The following is a 19919-nucleotide window of genomic DNA, read 5'->3' as shown; positions in this document are numbered from 1 at the left end:
TCATCTTTTTGAAAACCGTAAGAATAGATGCACGTACCTGAGGCAGAGAAATAATTATTAACAGTAACTCCTCTGATGAGAGCCACGTGAGACATGGTTGTGTAATTGGCAAGACTGTCAGTCTTCTCTGACTCTTGTTTAAAGCTGGTACACCCCAAAAAGTGTTTCTTCTACATCTGCTTGCTTCCCTCTTTCCTCATTAGGATGGATGAAAATTATAACCTCTTGCCTCATGGAGTCAATTTCCAAGATGCCATCTTTCCAGACACGCAAGAGAACAGAAGGATGTTTTCCAGCCTTTTCCAGTTTTCAAACTGCTCCCAAGGGCAGCAGCTGGCAACTTTCTCCAGTGACTGGGAGATCCAGGAAGACAACAGGGTAAGAACTGGCTGTGCCCTGTGCAGCAGCAAAATAATAGAACAGCCACATCTTGTGCGAGTTTTGTGACCAAAGGAGTCAAGAATATTCTTCCCCAAGCCCAGACCGGAGTATTATCCTCCCTGCCAGCAGTTAAAAAACACTGCTCAGAAACTTCGGATTCCTGAGGCTTTATTATTGGCATGCGGTTCCTCACCAAGTGAGGGAGGGATACGGGAGGAAGGTTGGCACACTGTGCCTCAATTTCCTCTTCTGTAAAATGGAGACAATTGTAGCATCTACATCACAGGGCTGATGCGATATGATTTCACTGTGTAAAATGTATAAATACGTAAAGCCCTTAGCGTAGTGCTTGACGGGGTAAGCACTCTACACATGTGAGCCATTATGACTATCATCATTATTATTGTGTGTTGGTGTTGTTATTGATAGCATGGGACTCTTAAGAAATTTTCTAGGAAGAAAGAAATGTCCTCAAGGAAACGAAATGGAATAATTATCATAGCTAACACTTCTATGATTTTTCACGATAGTTGTTAAGGCATAGCCAAGATGGTTGGGAAATGTAAGGGTCAGGATGATTTGGGGGATGAACATATCAAAGGGATCTTCCCACCTGGGGCAGATGCCAGAGTTGTGGGGAAATTCTGAGGACTGTTCCTTTCCCAAAGCAATGGCACTGCCGCAGTGCAGGTGGGGTGATTGTGGGACCAGGCCAGTCGCCTGCCTGAGACTTTTTAAGGGAAGGGCCAGGCTGCTGAAGAGAGTCCTGCTGTGGGGATGTGGGGATCCCGTGCGAAAAGGACTGTTGTATGAGCTAATGAACATGTTCGGGGGCTTCCTCCTTCCATCTTCACGTGATGGGTTTGGGCGAAGTGTTCTTCTCTTGTTTGGTGCAGTGTCCTAGGGTAGCTTCTTCTTCTTTTTTTTTTTTCTTTTTTTTTAATTGCATGGAGCAAACATTTAATTTTAATAATAAAGGCTTACATGTTTTTACACAGCATTTTAATCTTTGAAAAATGCTCCAGGCTCTAAATAATTGAATTTTCTAGATTATATTCTTCAAAATCATCCACATTGACTTAATGCTAACAATGTAGTTAAATGAAAACATAAACAAATTAGAGACAGCACCAAGCTCAGAACGCCTCTCCATCTTCAGACCACCCACTACCCAAGAGGGGGTACCAATGTGGCACCAAGAGGAGACAGATGGCCCTGATTCTGTCTCTGACCAATGGGAAAACCCTTGTCAATGTGGACACCAATGTCACATTATCATGTGCACAGGGAGATAACCTAAGCTAGAGGTGGACTATAGGGTTTTTTCCCCCTATTATTCTCAGCATTAGGGCTGTACTCACAACATGTGACAACGAGAAATGTCCCATTGCCCAGAAAGCATGGTTCAGTGGTTGAGTGTCAACCCATGAACCAGAAGGTCATGGTCCAATACCTGGTCAGGGCGATGGGCCAGTGGTTCCCTGGGGAGTGTGAAATTGTAGCTTCCTAGTGAAGCTGCCCGAATGGCCATGCTTATGTCTGTCCTCCCTTTTGCTCCTTTTTCTATATTAATAACTAGCTAATTATAATGGTATCACTATTATTTTACACTTTAGGGCCTAGAAGATCTGAGTGTCTTCTTGGGTTATCTCCCTGTGCACATGGTAGGGTAGCTTCTTGTTCTTCCAAACTTCTTATCTTTTGCCCAGGGCTCCCTGGCACCTGGAGGCCTTCTTCCTGCTCTTGCACAGAAACTGTTAGCGTGACGGGCTGGTACCCAACTAAGGAAAACTGTCTACTTTTACTTCCTGGATATTACCAAGAGGCTCTTCCCTTAGACCTACTTTATTAACAGAGTCTAGAATCCTCTAACCTCTCCTCCATGGTTCGTCAGAATTTTCTGAACACTCATCCTATATTTTGCTTCCAACATGGTCCTAAGCACCTGTTTCTTCCCCTTTTTAATCTGCACTGGCATCCACTCCACACCAGCCTGGACCTGCCAAGTGTAAGCCTGAGTATCCCCAGCCCGAGTCAGGTCTTAGCACATTCTGAATTTAGGTCGGCCGTGTGATTCTCCTTTTTGTAGGAGTTTTGCTTATACTCCTAGATCCCTGATAACGATAAATCTATATCAAGAGATCAGCTATTATTCCAAAAATATCTTAGTAGTTTAGTTCCAAACTCTTTGGCTATATAACTCATTAGCCCTATGGTCACATAATGAAGCTATTAACGTTTCCTGGCATTAGATTTTCCACCATCTGAAAAAGCAGAACAATAGGACTGTTGAGAATTGCTTCAATGTGAAGGCAGCCCTATTTCTGGTGGTCAGATGTTGGTCTTGGGGAGAAGTCCTTTTGGCCACTTAGATAACAAACGGAGGGCATGCTGGGTGGCTCTGAGGAAGAGTCAGAAGCTTTGGGGGAGGAAAATAGTTGCTCTAGCTCCTGCACAGCTGCGTTCAGAAGTCAGGTCTGATGTACTGCGTACTTTTCAACTCCTCTTGAACCCCTCCCACTTTATCCCTGCCCACTATGAAAGGTAGCACATCAGAGATAAGTTAGCTAGCTAGTTTAGAATTTAATTTTAAACTAAAATTAAGTGTTCTTTTTGGGGTCAATATTATGATTTACATTTTACGATGCTTCTTGAGAAATTTTTATGTACTCTGGAGTGTTTAAAGTAGTTGTGAATTGATGATCTCAGAGTTGATGAAGAATTGTGGATAATTACTTGTTCCTTTCTTCAAAAGAATGCTAAACTTTTCCTGCCTTTTCTGTGTGAAGGTGAGCATCACACTGTCCCGCCCAGGATGAATATATTATGTCAGGCGCAGTCTGTGTTTTTCTCCTGGTGGCCCTTATTTAGGGAGGGACCAGAAGAGCTGTTCAGGTCACATTTTTTATTCCAGAAGGAAGAGGTCTGAGGACGCTTTTGAAAAACCAGAGCACACAAATGCTTTGCATGGTCCGAGTCCATTGTAAATGGCCGGGGTGTTGCACACCACACGCCTTTCATGTATTACGTGCCGTATCTTAGATTACAAGATCGGCGAGTTCTTGGGCTTTCTAGTGTTTGTGCTGTTGCTCTCAGCTTCCAGTCAGCTCTGACAGTGATCTGGACTGTGGTTGTGAAGGCATCTTTTATTCTCTTCACTGATAGTTCTCACTTTCTCTATCGTGGGGGGTCAGCGAATCTGCGACTCTGGAGTCAGTCCAGAGGTTAAGCCGTAGAGGAGGAAAGCATGCATAGGGAAGCTTTTGTGATGTACACCCAGGGCCACATTCACCTCATCCTCAGCAGCAAAATCCTCCCCCTCTGGTCCCACCTTCAAGCATCCCACCCGAGCCTCAGTAATTAGAAACATAATCTTTCAGGAGTCGCCAGGACGGCAGCAGTGTTACTGAGTGTTCAGTGCTGCTCTGGTTCAGTGTCATGGTGCTAATGGGACCTTGGGGATGTCTTTGGCAAGTGGGAGCATCCACCAGATTTCCTGGCAGGATTCTCTCCACACCAGCCACGGACATCTTTCTTTCTTCTTTTCTATCCTGCTGTGTGAGTATAACTGTCAAAACGAAAGTTGGATATTTCCCCTTCTCTGCAAGTACTGTCCCCTAGGACCAAGACCCAGACTGGCCCCTGCTTGTCTAGGTCTGTCACAGAATGTCATGGGATTGAAATAAAATGTGTGAGAGTCCTCGGCCACCTCTGCTTTCTCTTTTTCGGAATTGGGAAGGGTGGGGGAGTTACTGTCCAAGCTGCATTAGAAGGAATATAAACTTGTAATCTGAAAGTCTAGATGGCTCTGCCATTTCCAGAGGAATGACCTTGGGAAGGGCCCTTCATTTCTCACAACGTCTCTTTTCTCATCTATGAAATGCTGCAATGTATACACTATCTAAGATTGTTGTAAGGACTTAACTAATTAAAACATATTTGAAAGGGTGATGGAAGGGTTTATTACTGTAAATTGTCCATTTTAAAGTAAGACCTCAAAATGACATATTTTAAATGACATATTTTAAAAATTAGAAGCTTCCTGTTACTTCCCAGGGGAGTGGCAGAGCAGTGGCAGCAGTGGTTATGGAATGTGTACCGGGGACGGGAACGGTGACAGACAGGCCGTCATATATGCCTCCATTCATCTAAAATAATTTGTTGGATTCCATGAAGGGAGAACTTAAAAAAACACACCTCGTATACTGAATTGTAAACAGATGACGTACTCCTATGGATTCCCAAATCTATAAGTATAGAATGGTAATCAGTAGAGTTTTTCTCCACTTCTGCCTCCCATCCATCCAGTTCTCACCTACCCCCCAAACAGGTAGCTGCTGTTACTAGTTTCTTATAAACATTCAATAAGTATTTTCATCCAAGTAATAATGCAGACATGTATTATTTGCCACTTTAAAAAAAATTTAAATTCTTTATTGTTGAAAGTATTGCATATGTCTCCTTTCCCCCCCATTGACCTCTCCCGCCCGCTCCTGCCCCCCAGCACATGCCCGAGGATTAGGTTTTAACATAAGAATTTGGGGGAATACAAACATTCAGTCTTATAGCACTAATGTTGAACATCTTTTCATATTATTTGCCACCTTTTAAAAAATATATTTTTGATTTCAGAGAGGAAGGGAGAGGGAGAGAGAGAAAGAGAGAAAAATATCAATGATGAGAGAGAATCACTGATCGGCTGCCTTCTGCATGCCCCACAATGGGGATCGAGCCCTCAACTTGGGCATGTGGCCTGACAGGAATCAAACTATGACCTCCTGGTTCATAGGCCGACACTCAACCACTGAGCGACACTGGCCGGGCTTATTTGTCACCTTCTTTGACACAAACGGTAGCGCACTATACTTCGCTTTACCTTGCTTTATTCACAAGGATGTCTTGATCTTTCCATATGAATGCATACAAAGTTGCTTTAAATAGCTGCATAGTATGCCATCATATGGATGTGTCACAATATATTTAATCAAGTTCCCTACTGATAGGGAGTTAGGTTGTTTCCAATACATTGTTGTTAACAAAGAGTGTGGACATGCAAATCAATAAACATGATACATCACCTAAACAAATTGGAAAAAAAAATCACATGATCATATCAATAAATGCAGAAAAAGCATTTGACAAAATCTAACACCCATTTTTGATAAAAACTCTCACCAAAGTGGGAATAGAGGAATCATCTCTCAACATAATAAAGGCCATATATGACAAACCTACAGTGGACATCATACTCAATGGGAAACATACTCTTAGGAAAAACCATTTCCCTAAGAACAGGAACAAGATAGGGATGTCTGCTTTCACCTCCTTTATTCAGCATAGTACTGGAAGTCCTAGCCATAGTAATCAGGCAAGAAGAAGAAATAAAAGGCATCCAAAGAGAGAACCAAGATGGCGGCATAGGTAAACATCTATACTTGCCGCCTCCCGCAACCATATCAAAATTACAAGTAAAATACAGAACAACTATCATTCAGAACTGCCAGAAAGCTGGCCGAATGGAAGTCATACAATTAGAGAAGTAAAGAAGAAAGCACATGGAGACTGGTAAGAGGGGTGGAGGTGAGGAACGAACAGATCTGACATCCATGTGTGCTGTTTCTTCAATCAGGAGAGAGATTGTCTCTGCAGAGACCTCCCCTGAGGAGCAAGGAGTCCAGTCCAACACCAGACATCCAGCCCAGGGCCCCAGAGCTGGGAAGAGAAGTTCCTGCAACTACAGGCTATAAAAACAAGTAGGGATTGTGGCTGAGTGACACAGAGGCTGCTGGAGACCCAGGTGTTCCATTTAAAGGGCTGGCATATGGTTTTACTTGGGCTCCCAGCACTGGGCAGCTTTGGGGGACCCAGACACATATGGGGAAGAACTGGATTGTTTGGCATTGGGGCGGGAACTTGGGGAAGGCTTTCTCCCAGATGGGAGTGCTGGCAGGGGTTGTTGTTCCTGTGCTGGGATCTCCCTGTCCCAGGGCTGACTGGCAGTCAATATCTGAGTCTCCATCAGCCTGGAGCACATTGTTTGCTCCACCCTGGGGATTCCCTGAGACCCTGCCACATCCAGTTTGCAGTCCCAGCCAAGCTGTTTGCAGCAGCTTTTCCATATGAATGGCCTATCCTGGCTCAGGCTTCAGACTTTGCTAAAATCTCTCAAACAAGCTGCAGCTGGTAACAGTGTGCCCCAAACTGTCAATAAAAGGCCCAAGATCCAACACTAGCACAAGCCTTCCTTGCTTCAGAGCTAGGCCTCACCTGGGCACCTGCAAACTCAATACAAATAGCGAATAGCAGCCATCTGCAGATCTCTCTGTAGCTTCGGCTGGGTGGCCCCAGGGAGTGGCTGACTTTGCACCTCCCTGGAGGCCCTAGAGCCAGTGTACCTGGTGGACAGCTTCAGACCATAGCAGATTACATCTCTACACATCCACAAGCAAAACACTCAAGAGGCAGACTAAGTGAGCACCAAAGCCCCACCAAAGCAAGTCCTGCTCCATATGGATGTTTCCTGCACAGAAGCTCTCCCACTGTAGTTGCAGCTGCTCCAATTGCAGCCAATTGGCCTCTAGGTCAACTCCTCCCAGTGACTCCAACAGCAATCAAGGCTCAACTACCATAAGACTGTGCACAACCCACACAGGTGCACACTTAGAGTGCCTAGCTCAAGTGACTGGGGATGCTGAGCCACTGGCCCCTAAGGACACCTACTATGCAAGGCCACTCTACCAATTCCAGGAGACATAGCAGTTCTACCTAATACATAGAAACAAACACAGGGCAGCACCAAAATGCGGAGACAAAGAAACATGTCATAAATGAAAGAAATGGAAGCAAATAAATTACTGGATACAGAGTTCAAAACCATGGTTTTAAGGTTACTCAAAGATTTTCATGAGACTCTCAAGGATCTTAGTGAGAATGTGAAAGACATGAAAAAGGACCAGTCAGAAATAAAATATACACTAACTGAAATAAAGAATAATTTACAGGGATTTAATAGTAAAGTAGAGGATTCCAAGAATCAAATAAACAATTTGGAATATGAGGAAACAAGAAAGACCCAATCAGAAGGGCAAAAAGAAAAAAGAATCCAAAAATATGAAGATAGTGTAAGGAGCCTCTGGAACAACCTCAAATGTACCAACATTCGTATTATGGAGGTGCCAGAAGGAAAAGAGAGAGAGAGCAAGATATTGTAAACCTATTTGAAGAAATAATGACAGAAAACTCCTTACCTGGTGAAAGAAATCAACTTCCAAGTCCAAGAAGAGCATAGTGTCCCAAACAGGAACCCAAAGAGGCCCACACCAAGACACATAATTAAAATGCCAAGGGTTAAAGACAGCGAATCTTAAAAGCATCAAAAGAAAAGCAGTTAGTTACCTACAAGGGAGCGCCCATATGACTGTCAGCTGATTTCTCAACAGAAACTTTGCAGGCCAGAAGGGAGTGGCAAGAAATATTCAAAGTGATGAATAGTAAGAACCTACAACCCTGATTACTCTACCTAGCAAAGCTCTTATTTAGAATTAGGGGTCAAATAAAGAGCTTCACAAACAAGAAAAAGCTAAAGGAGTTCATCACCACCATTTCAACACTACATGAAATGTTGAAGGGTATTCTTTAAGAAGAGGAGGAGGAGGAGAAGGAAGAAGAAGAAGAAGAGATAAAAATATGAACAATAAAATAGCAACAAATACATATCTATCAACAATTGAATCTAAAAATCAAAATAAATGAACAAGATATCTAACGAACTAAATAAACTGGTGAATAAAATATAATCATAGGCATGGAAACATAGAACAGACTGATGAATCTCAGAATGGGGGAGTGGGGCAGCAAGAGATTGACCAAAGATCTTGGACACAGACAGTAGGGTGGTGAAGGCCTGGGGTGTGGTGGGAACAGGGTGGAGAAGGGCAATGGTGGGAAGAAGGGGGTACATCTGTAATACTCTCAACAATAAATATTTAAAAAATGGCATTCAAATTGGAGAGGAGGAAGTAAAACTCTTATTATTTGTAGATAACATGAATTTATACATAGAAAACCCTAAAGGCTCCACCAAAAAAAACTACTAGATTTAGTAAATGAATTTGGCAATGTAACAGGATACAAAATTAACACCCAGAAATCAGTGGCATTTTTATACAACTAGAGGCCCAGTGCACGAAATTTGTGTACTGGTAGGTTCCCTAGTAGCTGCTGGCTGCCTGCTGGGTACTCCCTCCCTTCCCCAGGCTGCCTGCCGCCACTGCCATGGGCTAGGGCCTCCCTCCCTTCTCCAGCCAGTCCCGCCCCCTGGTTGAACTCACGGACAATTTGCATACTACACTTTTATTATATAGGATAATTCTCAGTAAGAGAAACTAAACGAATAATACTATTTATCATTGCAACAAAAATAATTAAGATACTTAGGAATAAACTTAACCAAGGAGGTAAAAGACTTGTACTTGGAAAACTAGAGGATGTTTAAAAAAGAGAGGAAGATATAAACAAGTGGAAGAATATATCATGTTCATGGATTGGTAGAATGAACATCATGAAAATGCCCATACTACTTAAAGCAATCTACAGATTCAATGCAATCCCTATTAAAATACCAACAGCATATTTCACAGATCTAGAACAAATACTCCAAATATTTATATAGAACCAAATAGCCACAGCAACCTTGAGAAAAAAGAATGAAGTTGGCATGATCACAATACCAGATATCAAGTTATACTTCAAAGCCACTGTAATCAGAACAGCCTGGTTACTGGCACAAGAACAGGCATATAGAAAAATGGAATAGAACAGAGACCCCAGAATTCGATCCAAGCCATTACGCTCAACTAATATTTGACAAAGGAGGCAAGAATATACAATGAAGTCAAGACAGTCTCTTTAATAAATGATGTTGGGAAAATTGGACAGATACATGCAAAAAAAATGAAACTAGATCACCAACTTACACATACACAAAAATAAACTCAAAATGGATAAAAGACTTAAATATGTCACAAAACTATAAAAATCCTAGAAGAATCCATAAGCAGCAAAATCTCAGACATCTCTTGTAGCAATATGTTTACAGATACATCTCCTAGGGCCGTGGTCGGCCAACTGCAGCTTGCGAGCCACATGCGGCTCTTTGGCCCCTTGAGTGTGGCTCTTCCACAAAATACCATGGCCTGGGCGAGTCTATTTTGAAGAAGTGGCATTAGAAGAAGTTTAAGTTTAAAAAATTTGGCTCTCAAAAGAAATTTCAATAGTTGTACTGTTGATATTTGGCTCTGTTGACTAATGAGTTTGCCGACCACTGTCCTACGGCAAAAGAAACTAAGGAGAAAATAAATGGGACTACATCAAAATAAAAAGTTTCTGCACAGCAAAAGAAACCATCACCAAAATGAACAGGAAGCCCACTGTATGGGAGAACATATTTGGCAATGATACATCTGATAAAGGGTTAATATCCAAAATATATAAGGAACTCATATAACTTAACAAAAGGAAGACAAACAATCCAATTAAAAAATGGTCAAAGGACCTAAATAGACATTTCTCCACAGTGAACATAAGTTGGCCAAGAGACATATGAAAAAATGCTCAAAGTCACAGGTCAGCAGAGAGATGCAAATTAAAATGACAATGAAGAGCTTTCCACACACCCAGGGAGGGCTCCGTATGGCGTTGTTCTCGGTTCCCAGGTTACTTAAAGGGAAACTTTTCACAATGTCCAGAGCCCTTGATGTCCTGCAAATGAAGGAGGAGGAAGTCCTCAAATTCCTTGCAGCAGGAACCCACTTAGGTGGCACCAACCTTGACTTCCAAATGGAACAGCGCATCTACAAAAGGAAAAGTGACGGCATCTACATCATCAATCTGAAGAGAACCTGGGAGAAGCTTCTGCTGGCAGCTCGTGCCATTGCTGCCATTGAAAACCCCGCTCATGTCAGTGTTATGTCGTCCAGGAATCCTGCCAGCGAGCTGCGCTGAAGTTTGCTGCTGCCAATGGAGCCACTCGTATTGCCAGTTGCTTCACTTCTGGAACCTTCACCGACCAGATCCAGGCAGCCTTCTGGGAGCCGAGACTTCTGGTGGTGACTGATCCCAGGGCTGACTACCAGCCTCTCACAGAGGCGCCTTATGTTCACCTGCCCACCATTGCTCTGTGTAACACAGACTCTCCTCTGTGCTATGTGGACATTGCCATCCCTTGCAACAACAAGGGGGCTCACTCAGTGGGTCTGATGTGGTGGATGCTGGCCCAGAGAACTCCAGTGAACACCCGTGGGAGGTCATGCCTGATCTTTACCTCTACAGAGATCCTGAAGAGATTGAAAAGGAAGAGCAGGGCGCTGCTGAAAAGGCTGTGAAAAGGAGGAGTTTCAGGGTGAATGGACTGCTCCTGCTCCTGAGTTCACTGCTGCTCAGCCTGAGGGCGCAGACTGGTCTGAAGGCGCAGGTGCCCTCTGTGCCCATTCAGCGGTTTCCTACTGAAGACGAGCACTCAGCCTGCCCCTGAAAACTGGTCTGCAGCTCCACTGCTCAGGTCACCGAATGGGTAGGAACAACCACTGAGTGGTCCTAAGCTGTTCTTCCACAAACTCGTAACAGAATGGAAATAAGGTTGATGGAAAATAAACAGTTTCTAAAAAAATAAAAAATAAAACGATAATGAGCAAGCACCTCACACCTTTCAGAATGGCTACCATCAACAAATCAACAAACGACAAGTGCTGGTGAGGATGTAGAGAAAACGGAACCCTAGTACACTGCTGGTGGGAATGCAGACTGGTGCAGCCACTGTGGAAAACAGTATGGAGTTTCCTAAAAAAATTAAAAATGGAACTGCCATTTGACCCAGTGATCCCACTTCTATGAATATATCCTGAGAAATCCGAAACACTAATCAGAAAGAATGTATGCACCCTTATGTTCATAGCAGCAGAATTTATTATAGCTAAGATCTGGAAACAGCCCAAGTGCCCATCAATAGGTGAGTGGATAAAAGAGCTGAGGTACATTTACACCATGGAATACTATGCAGCAGTAAACAAGAAGGATCTCTTACCCTTTGAGACAACATGGAGGGACTTGAAGAGGATTATGTTAATTGAAATAAGCCAATCTGCGAAAGACAAGTATCACATGATCTCACTCATATGTGGAATCTATGAATAAAATAAACTGAAGAACAAAATAGATTCAGAGACACAGCAGCATAGAACAGACTGTGGAATCTCAGAGGGAAGGCAGGGGAGGGTAGATGGGTCAGAAGATACCAACCAAAGAACTTGTATGCATATATGCATAACCCATGTACAAAGACAGTAGGGTGGTGAAGGCCTGGGGCAGGGTAGAAGGAGTCAATGGGGGACAAAGGGGACATATGTAATACTCTCATCAATACAGATTTTCTTAAAAAAACAAGGAGTGTGGACATATATGGCATTATACATCATTTTGTGAGATTGTTGAGTTCAATCTTTAGCAAATACTTATTGGGTATCTACTGTGAAGGAGCTACTGTGTTATATACTAGAGATTATTTTTTAAAAATTATATTTTTATTGATTTCAGAGAGGAAGGCAGAGGGAGAGAGAGATAAAAACATCAATGATGAGAGAGAATCATTGAGGCTGCCTCCTGCACGCGCCCTCCCCCCCCCCCCCCCCAGCCCCCGCACTGGCGATCAAGCTCATAACCCGGGCATGTGCTCTCACCATGAATTGAACTATGACCTCCTGGTTCATAGGTTGTTGCTCAACCACTGAGCCACACTGGCAGGGTTAGACACTAGAGTTTCATTGTTGAGCAAAATATAAATTCCCTGATCCATAAAGCTTATAGTCCTAGTGTTGGTGATTGACATAATCAAATGACCATATTAATGACTTTATAATTTCAAATAAAAAATGTTCTAAAAGAAAGAATCAGGGAGTTTGACCTAAACGTAGGGATTATATAAATCCTTCTCTGTTGCATTGATACTGGAGCTAAGATATGCTGGATGAAGAGGCATTGGGGGAGATGAGAACAATTCAGAGTAGGACAGTATGTGCAAAGGCCCTCTGGTAGCAGGGTACACGGTGCCTTTGAGGAAATAAAAGCAAGACTCTGTGGCTGGAGCAAAGGGAGTGAATGAGATGAACGAGGAGAGATCATTAGGTAGGACCAGACCATGAAGGGACTAATAGGTCTTGGTGAGGATTTGGGTTTTGTCCTAACAGTAATGAGAAACCTTTTATGTTTCGATAGCAAAGAGTGATAGAATCAAATTTACATTTTGAAAACACCAACTGGATTGGAAGGGATGCAAGTGATGTGGTGAGAACAGGTAGGTTGTTATAAAGCTACCAGATAGATGCTGGACTATGGGGGAGACAGTGGGGATGGAATAAAGTAGGCAAATTTGAGGAATTAGGAAATAAAATCATTAGGTGTTAATGATGGTTTGGATTTGTGGGGTAAAGGAGGTGGGGTGGTGGTCAAAGATAATTCCAGTGTTCTGGCATGTAAACTGTATGCCAGGACCAACACTGAGAAATGGGAATAGGTTTGGTAGGGGAATTCATGAATCTAGTGTTGGATGTATTGAGTTGAGGTGGTTGGGTCTATAAGTTTGGAGTTTTGAGAATGGTGCTGAGTGGAAGATATACTAGTACCTTTGGAAATGAACAATAATTTGATGTCAGTTGAAACTGGATCAAATGAGATTTCCAAGGGAGAAGACATAGAGAGGAGTAGAGCCCTATTGTTGGACTGAGCCTTGTGGAATGCTATCGCTGGTTGAGAAGGAGCAGTCAGAGGTAGGAGGGGAGTAGGAGAGTCCTGGGCACAGCATGTTTCCAGAAGGATAAGTGATCAACAGAGCCAAAAGCTGTTGAAGTCAAGTAAGATGAGGACTAAAAACCCCTCAACTTTGGTGGCCTAAGTGAGGACAGTTTCCATGGAGGAAGGGAGGAGAATCTAGATTGTGAGGGTATGAGGAGTGTGGGTAGACAAGAGGATATGGAGATGGATATGGAGATGGTGAGAGTGGACAGCTCTTCCATGAAGTTTGGCTTTGGGTGGATTAATACATACAAGGCTACAGGTGAAGGGTGCAGAACCAGTGAGGGAGGGGTTTGTTACATTTAAAGATGGCAGCCATCCTAGTTAAACCACCTTGGTCCCTGTTTTCTCATTCTTCAGACACTGTCTACTCAAGTAGACTAAACTACCCAATGGCAGGGATATCTGTTTTGTTTACTGTTGTATATTTGGTGCATTTTTATGGTGCCTCACACATTTGTTAAAATGAATAATGTCTCTCATTCAGGGAGCTCTGAAGCCTAAGCAGGGGTCTTCTCCGTCCCTCCCTCCTCCTTCCCCTGCTCCCTCTCTTTCCCAAGTGATGTGGTGAGAACAGGTAGTGGTTGTTATAAAGCTACCAGATGGATGCTGGACTACGACAGAGGCAGTGGGGGGGAGGGGGAAGAGCAAAGTAAACAAATTTGAGAGAGATTTTAGTAGGTTACTTAATATTTAAAATCCACATGCCATAAAATTTATTCTTTTTCATGTACAGTTATGAATTTTGACAAATGCACATGGCTGTATATTCACAACTACAACCACGATATAGAAAAGTTCCATCATCACAGAAAACCTTCCATGTTTCACCCCTTTATAGTCAGACCCTCACCCAACTCAACTTCTGAGAACCACTGATTTGTTCTCCACCACTAGTTTTGCATTTTCCAGAATGTCATATGAATGGAATCATGCAGTTTGTTAGTATGTTGCATTTTTTACTTTGGCTTTTTTTTACTTATCAGGGTGCACTTGAGATTTGTCCATGTTGTGTGCGTCAATAGGTCACTTCTTGTTATTGCTGAGAAGTAGTCTATTATAGGGATGGACCACAGTTTTATTTCTTTACTTACCAGCTGAGATATATTTAGGTTGTTTATAGTATTAGGCTACTGGAGCTTCTATAAACATACATGTGCAGTTTTTTTTGGTGAACGTGAATTTCAGTTTCTTTTGGGTAAATACCTAGGATAGGTTTGCTGAATCGTAGGTAAGTGTATGTTCAACTTTATAAGAAACTGAAACACTATTTTTGAGAGTTGCTCTATCATTTTGCATTCACATTAGCAATGCGGGAGAGCTCCACTTCTGCATCATCATCAGTATTCGGTGTTAGGTAAAAAAAGTGGACATTCTAATGGGTGTGTGGTAGTATCTCACTAAAAAAAGGATTTCAGATATAGGTGGGATTATATGGTATTTGTCTTTTTATTGTCTGACTTATTTCACTTAGCATAATGCTCTCAAGGTCCACCCATGTTGTCCAAAAGGCAGAATCTTGTTCTTTTTAAAGGCTGAATAATCTATATGTATAAAAGGCTAAGCGACTATCGCATCCGAAACAACCGAACGGATGACCCAACAGGCTGCGTGGGGTGACCAGGCTGGCAGGGGGGTTAGTGAGGGGCGACCAAATGATTGAGCAGCAGGCTGCGTGGGGTGACCAGGCCGGCAGGGGGTTAGTTAGGGGTGACCAAACGACTGAGCAGTAGGCTGTATTGGGCTACCAGGCCCACGGGGGGGGGGGGCAGTTGGGGGTGACCAGACCGGCAGAGGGGGGCAGTGAGGGGCGACCAGGTTGGTGGGGGGGGGCACTAAGGGGCGACCAGGCCAGCGGGGGGGGGGCAGTTGGGGGCGACCAGGCCAGCAGGGGAGGCAGTCGGACATCCCCCGAGAGGTCCTGGATTGAAGAGGGTGTAGTCTGGGCTGAGGGGACCCCCACGTGCACGAATTTTGTGCACCAGGTCTCTAGTATTTCATAATTTCTTTATCCATTCACCTGTCAACAGAAACAGGTTGTTTCTGTATCTTGGCTATTGTGAATAATGCTGCAATGAACATGGGAGGGAAAATGTCCCTTCACCTTCACCTAATGATTTCTTTTGTGGGGGGTATATACCCAGAAGATGGATTGATGGCTATTATGGTAGTTCCTTTTTTAATTTTTTTGAGGTAACTTCATACTGTTTTCCATAGTGGATGTACCAATTTACATTTTCACCAACAGTGCACAAGCGTTTCCTCTTCTTCACATCCTTGCCAACATATGTAATCTTTTATTTTTTTTTGGAAAATAGCCATCCTAACAGGTGTGAGGTAATATCTTATTGTGGTTTTGGCTTGCATTTCCCTGATGATTAGTTGGCTATATGTATGTCTTCAGATCTTCTGCCCATTTTTAAATTGGGTTATTTGTTTTTTTTGCTGTTGAGTTGTATGAATTCCTTATATATTTTGATTATTAACCCATTACCAGATATATGATTTGCAAATATTTTTCCCATTCTGTAGGTTGCCTTTTCATTTTGTTGATGGTTTCTTTTGCTGCATAGAGTCATTTTGATGTAGGCACTTTGTTTATTTTTGCTCTTATTACCCTTGCATTTGGTGTCAAATCCAAGAAAATCATTGCCAAGACCATCAGGGAGCTCACTGCCTAGATTTTTTCTAGGAGTTTTATGGTTTCAGGTCTTACATTCAAGTACATAATCCATTTTGAGTTGATTTGTTGTGAATGATGTAAACAGTGGTCCCGCTTCATTCTTTTGCATGTGGTCGTTCAGTTTCCCCACCATTTGTTGAAGAGACTGTTTCTTCCCCATTGTATATTCTTGCCTTCTTTGTTGTAAATAAACTGGCCACCTATGCATGCATTTAATTCTAGATACTCAATTCTGTACCATTGACCTGTGTGTCTGTTTTTATGCCAATACCATAGTGTTTTGATTACTGTAGCTTTGTAATATAGTTTGAAATCAGGAAACATGATGCCTCCAACTCTGTTCTTCTTTCTCAATATTGCTTTAGCTATTCAGGGTTTTTTTTTTGTTTGTTTGTTTGTTTTGCATTCCATATGAAACTTAGAATTTTTTTTTTTAATTCCTGTGAAAAATGCCATTGGGATTTTGATAGGGATTGTATTGACTCTCTAGATTGCTTTGGATTCTAATAATCTAGAATCCAAAATTAATATTGCTAAAATGTTCCTATATTAACAATATTAATTTTTCCAATCCATAAACCTGGGATATGTTTTCATTTATTTATTTATTTATTTATATATTTTTTAATTTCTTTATTGATTAAGGTGTCACATATTTGTCCTCATCCCCCCATTCCCATCCCACACCCCTCCCCACGGATGCCCCAACCCCCTGTTGAACTTAACCATTGGTTAGTCTCATATGCATGCACACAAGTCCTTTGGTTGATCTCTCCCCCCTCCCCCCACCCTCCCCTATCCTCCCTCTGAGGCCCGATAGTCCGATCGATGCCTCCTTGTTTCTGGTTCTGTTCTTGTTCATCAGTCTATGTTGTTCATCATTTCCCCTAGATGAGCGAGATCATGTGTCACTAGAGATATACTTATATGAACTGAATGTGAGACGAACAATAATAGTTATGCTGACAGGCAAATGAATCAGTCTGTAGTGAGTTTCTTTCTGGACCAACAGTTCTTTTGAGACCCAATATCAATGTCCACCAGTTCCTTATGTGTGCATGTCGGCACTGACCCCTCAGCTCTGGATGGTGGACAAATGGTGGTAAGGCAGGTCCGATTCCCTCTGGTTTGGTCTCGGCCGGACCCAGGGGCACGGCTTCATCCAGACCCAGGGGCACGTGGCCTCACCTGGACCCAGGGGGTGCGTGGCCTCACCTGGACCCAGGGGGTGCGTGGCCTCACCTGGACCCAGGTGCACGCGGCTTCACCCGGACCCGGGACCCAGCCTCACCCGGATCCAAGGGCACATGGCCTCACCCGGACCCGGGATCCAGCTTCACCCGGACCCAGGGGTGCGCGGCCTCACCCGGACCCAGGGGCGCGCGGCCTCACCCGGACCCAGGGGTGCGCGGCCTCACCCGGACCCAGGGGTGCGTGGCCTCACCCCGACCCAGGGGTGCGTGGCCTCTCCCAGACCCAGGGTCGCGTGGCCTCACCCGGATCCAGGGGCACATGGCCTCGCCCAGACCCAGGATCCAGCTTCACCCGGACCCAGGGGCGCATGGCCTCACCCGAACCCAGGGGTGCGTGGCCTCTCCCGGGCCCGGGACCCAGCCTCACCCGGATCCAGGGTCACACGGCCTCGCCCGGACCCGGGATCTAGCTTCCCCCGGACCCAGGGGTGCGTGGCCTCACCCGGACCCAGGGGCATGTGGCCTCGCCCGGACCCGGGACCCAGCCTCACCCTGACCCAGTTCCCAGCCTCACCCGGACCCAGGGGCGCGCGGCTTCACCCGGATCTGGGGCCCAGCGGGGTTTCATCTTCTTGATCCCAATTCCTGTTGGTCAATTCCCTCTCAGCAATTCCTTCGGCCATTTTCTCAGAGCTCCAGGGCAGCCGCCGCAGAACTTGTTGGGCGGCGGGCTTGGCGAAGCTCCGGTGTGTCCGGTGTGCGGCGGCGGGCTGGACCGGGGTGGCTGCGTCGTCCCTTGGGTCTGCAGCGGTGGCCGGTCGCTGAGTGTGCGCACCTGGCCGCTTCCGGGGCGTTGAGATTCTTGAAGGACTCGGAGGTCAGCAAGCGCGGAGTCTCCCACCCCATGTCTCCCAGGGGCTCGTCTGTCCGTGCTCGGCAGTGAGTGGAGCCGGCCCCTCAGCCGGAGACCGCCGGGGGAACTGCGCCGAGCACGTTTCAGGCCGCCATTGTGTCGCCTGAGCCGTAGTTCTTAAAGTGTGATCTTTGGCTCACCGGCATCAGCATCATCCCGCGTACCCCTCTCTTTTATTCTAGTTGTAAAGCATCTGCTCAGTCAGCCCTCTGGTGGTTCTGGATGGTGTCTGCTCTGCTCTCCCGTCGTAGTCTCAAAATTGTTGTGGTAGGCAACAATCAGGCTTCCACCCTATGCCTCCATCTTGGTCCTCCTTTGTATATCTGTTTTCATTTATTTTTGTCTTCTAAAATTTCTCTCATCAATGTTTTTTTTTAAAAAAATATATTTTTATTGATTTCAGAGAGAAAGGGAGAGGGAGAGAGACAGAAACATCAATGATGAGAGAGAATCATTGATCAGCTGCCTCCTGCATGCCCCCCACTGGGGATCAAGCCCACAACCCAGGCATGTTCCCTGACCTGGAATCGAACCGTTACCTCCTGGTACATAGATCACCACTCAACCACCGAGTCACACTGGCCAGGCTCTAATCAATGGTTTAAAGTTTTTAGTATACAGATCTTTTTATCTTCTTGGTTAAGTTTATTCCTAAGTATTTTATTGATTTGATGCTATCACAAATGGGATTGTTTTCTTTTCAGATAGGTCATTGTGGGTATAAAGAAATGCAATTGATTTTTGCATATTGATTTTGTATCCTATCACTAACTGGATTTGTTTATTAGTTCTAATGTTTTTTTTTTTTTTTGTTTTTTTTTTTGGGGGGGGGGAGCACTTAGGGTTTTATACATAAAGGATCATGGCATCTGCAAATAATTCAGGTTATCTATTTCTTCTGGCCTGTGCCACCTGGGGTTGGCCTTAGGGCAAGGCTGGGTGAGAGAAAACCAGGGACTTCCTCCATACTCTCCAGTACATTGGGGCCCTCTTGCTGGGTCTTCTGGATTGATAGGGGATTTTTCCTGGAGATTTTGCTGTGTAATTCCATGATTCATCCTCATTTGTTCAGGTCCTATTGCCTTTAGTTATTTAGTTTTCAGAGTCCACAGGTAGTTGCTTTTGGTATTACATATGTGCAGAAAATTTTAACTATAATCAGTACAAGTCATAGGCTTCCAGCTTATTTCATCTTGACTGGCACTGGAAGTTGATGTTTCTTTTTGACTAGGCCCATTAAGAACATTTGGTCAAACTTGGGTAGAATATACTGCAGGGAAGGAAAGAACAGTAATCATTTCTGATTATCAAAAGCAAATAGGAATGGGAAAGGTGATCTGTAGTTTTTAAAGTGAGGTTTGGATGAAACAGTCAGAACTTGGTTCATCGAGATCTTCCATGCTGCCCTAGAAGTATTTGATTTAAAATGTCCCTGGAAGTTTGCTGAGACAGTCTAGTTCACCAGGCTATTTGTTCAAGAACATAGAACTCGTAGGGATGGAGGAACGTAACTTCAGTTTAACAGATATTTTAGCACCTGTATTCTTCTTTGACACATCAAAACTCCAAAAAGTGGTATTTTCTTAGAAGTTAGTTTCACTGCAGAATTTGAAATTTTATTAACGATCTTTTTGTATTCCTATATGAAAATCCATTAGTCTTTCTTGCACATTGGATTTTTTCCCCCATGCATGATTTTGTAACATGATGAATTTACCATTTAGAAAATTCAATTATACAGATTTTGCATATGTTAAGGCTTTTAATTTATATGATACTAGTGACCCAGTGCACGAAATTCGTGCACGGGGGGCGGGGGGGGGGGGGGGGTGGTGTCCCTCAGTCCGGCCTGCACCCTCTCCAATCTGGGACCCCTTGGGGAATGTGTGACTACAGGGGGATGTCT

At 43.9% G+C, this 19919-nt stretch overlaps 1 protein-coding gene and 1 pseudogene across 2 annotated transcripts in view; both read left to right on the top strand.

Annotated features, from left to right (window-relative positions):
* CCDC3 (coiled-coil domain containing 3) overlaps positions 1-19919 on the top strand; it is a 109938-nt gene that overhangs the window by 2928 nt on the left and 87091 nt on the right. The window contains exon 2 of the mRNA XM_079769952.1: positions 204-378. Within this exon, the coding sequence (XP_079626078.1) occupies positions 204-378 (175 nt within the window). The remainder of the gene's footprint in view (positions 1-203; positions 379-19919) is intronic.
* Positions 10120-10978, top strand: LOC307098456 (small ribosomal subunit protein uS2-like; annotated as a pseudogene). The gene has a single exon. The product of its transcript is annotated as a small ribosomal subunit protein uS2-like (transcript).

Source organism: Cnephaeus nilssonii, assembly GCF_951640355.1.
Source record: "Cnephaeus nilssonii genome assembly, chromosome: 4".
In the NCBI taxonomy this organism is placed as follows: domain Eukaryota; kingdom Metazoa; phylum Chordata; class Mammalia; order Chiroptera; family Vespertilionidae; genus Cnephaeus; species Cnephaeus nilssonii.
Note: the sequence above shows the minus strand (reverse complement) of the source record. Positions and strands in the feature narration are given on the sequence as shown.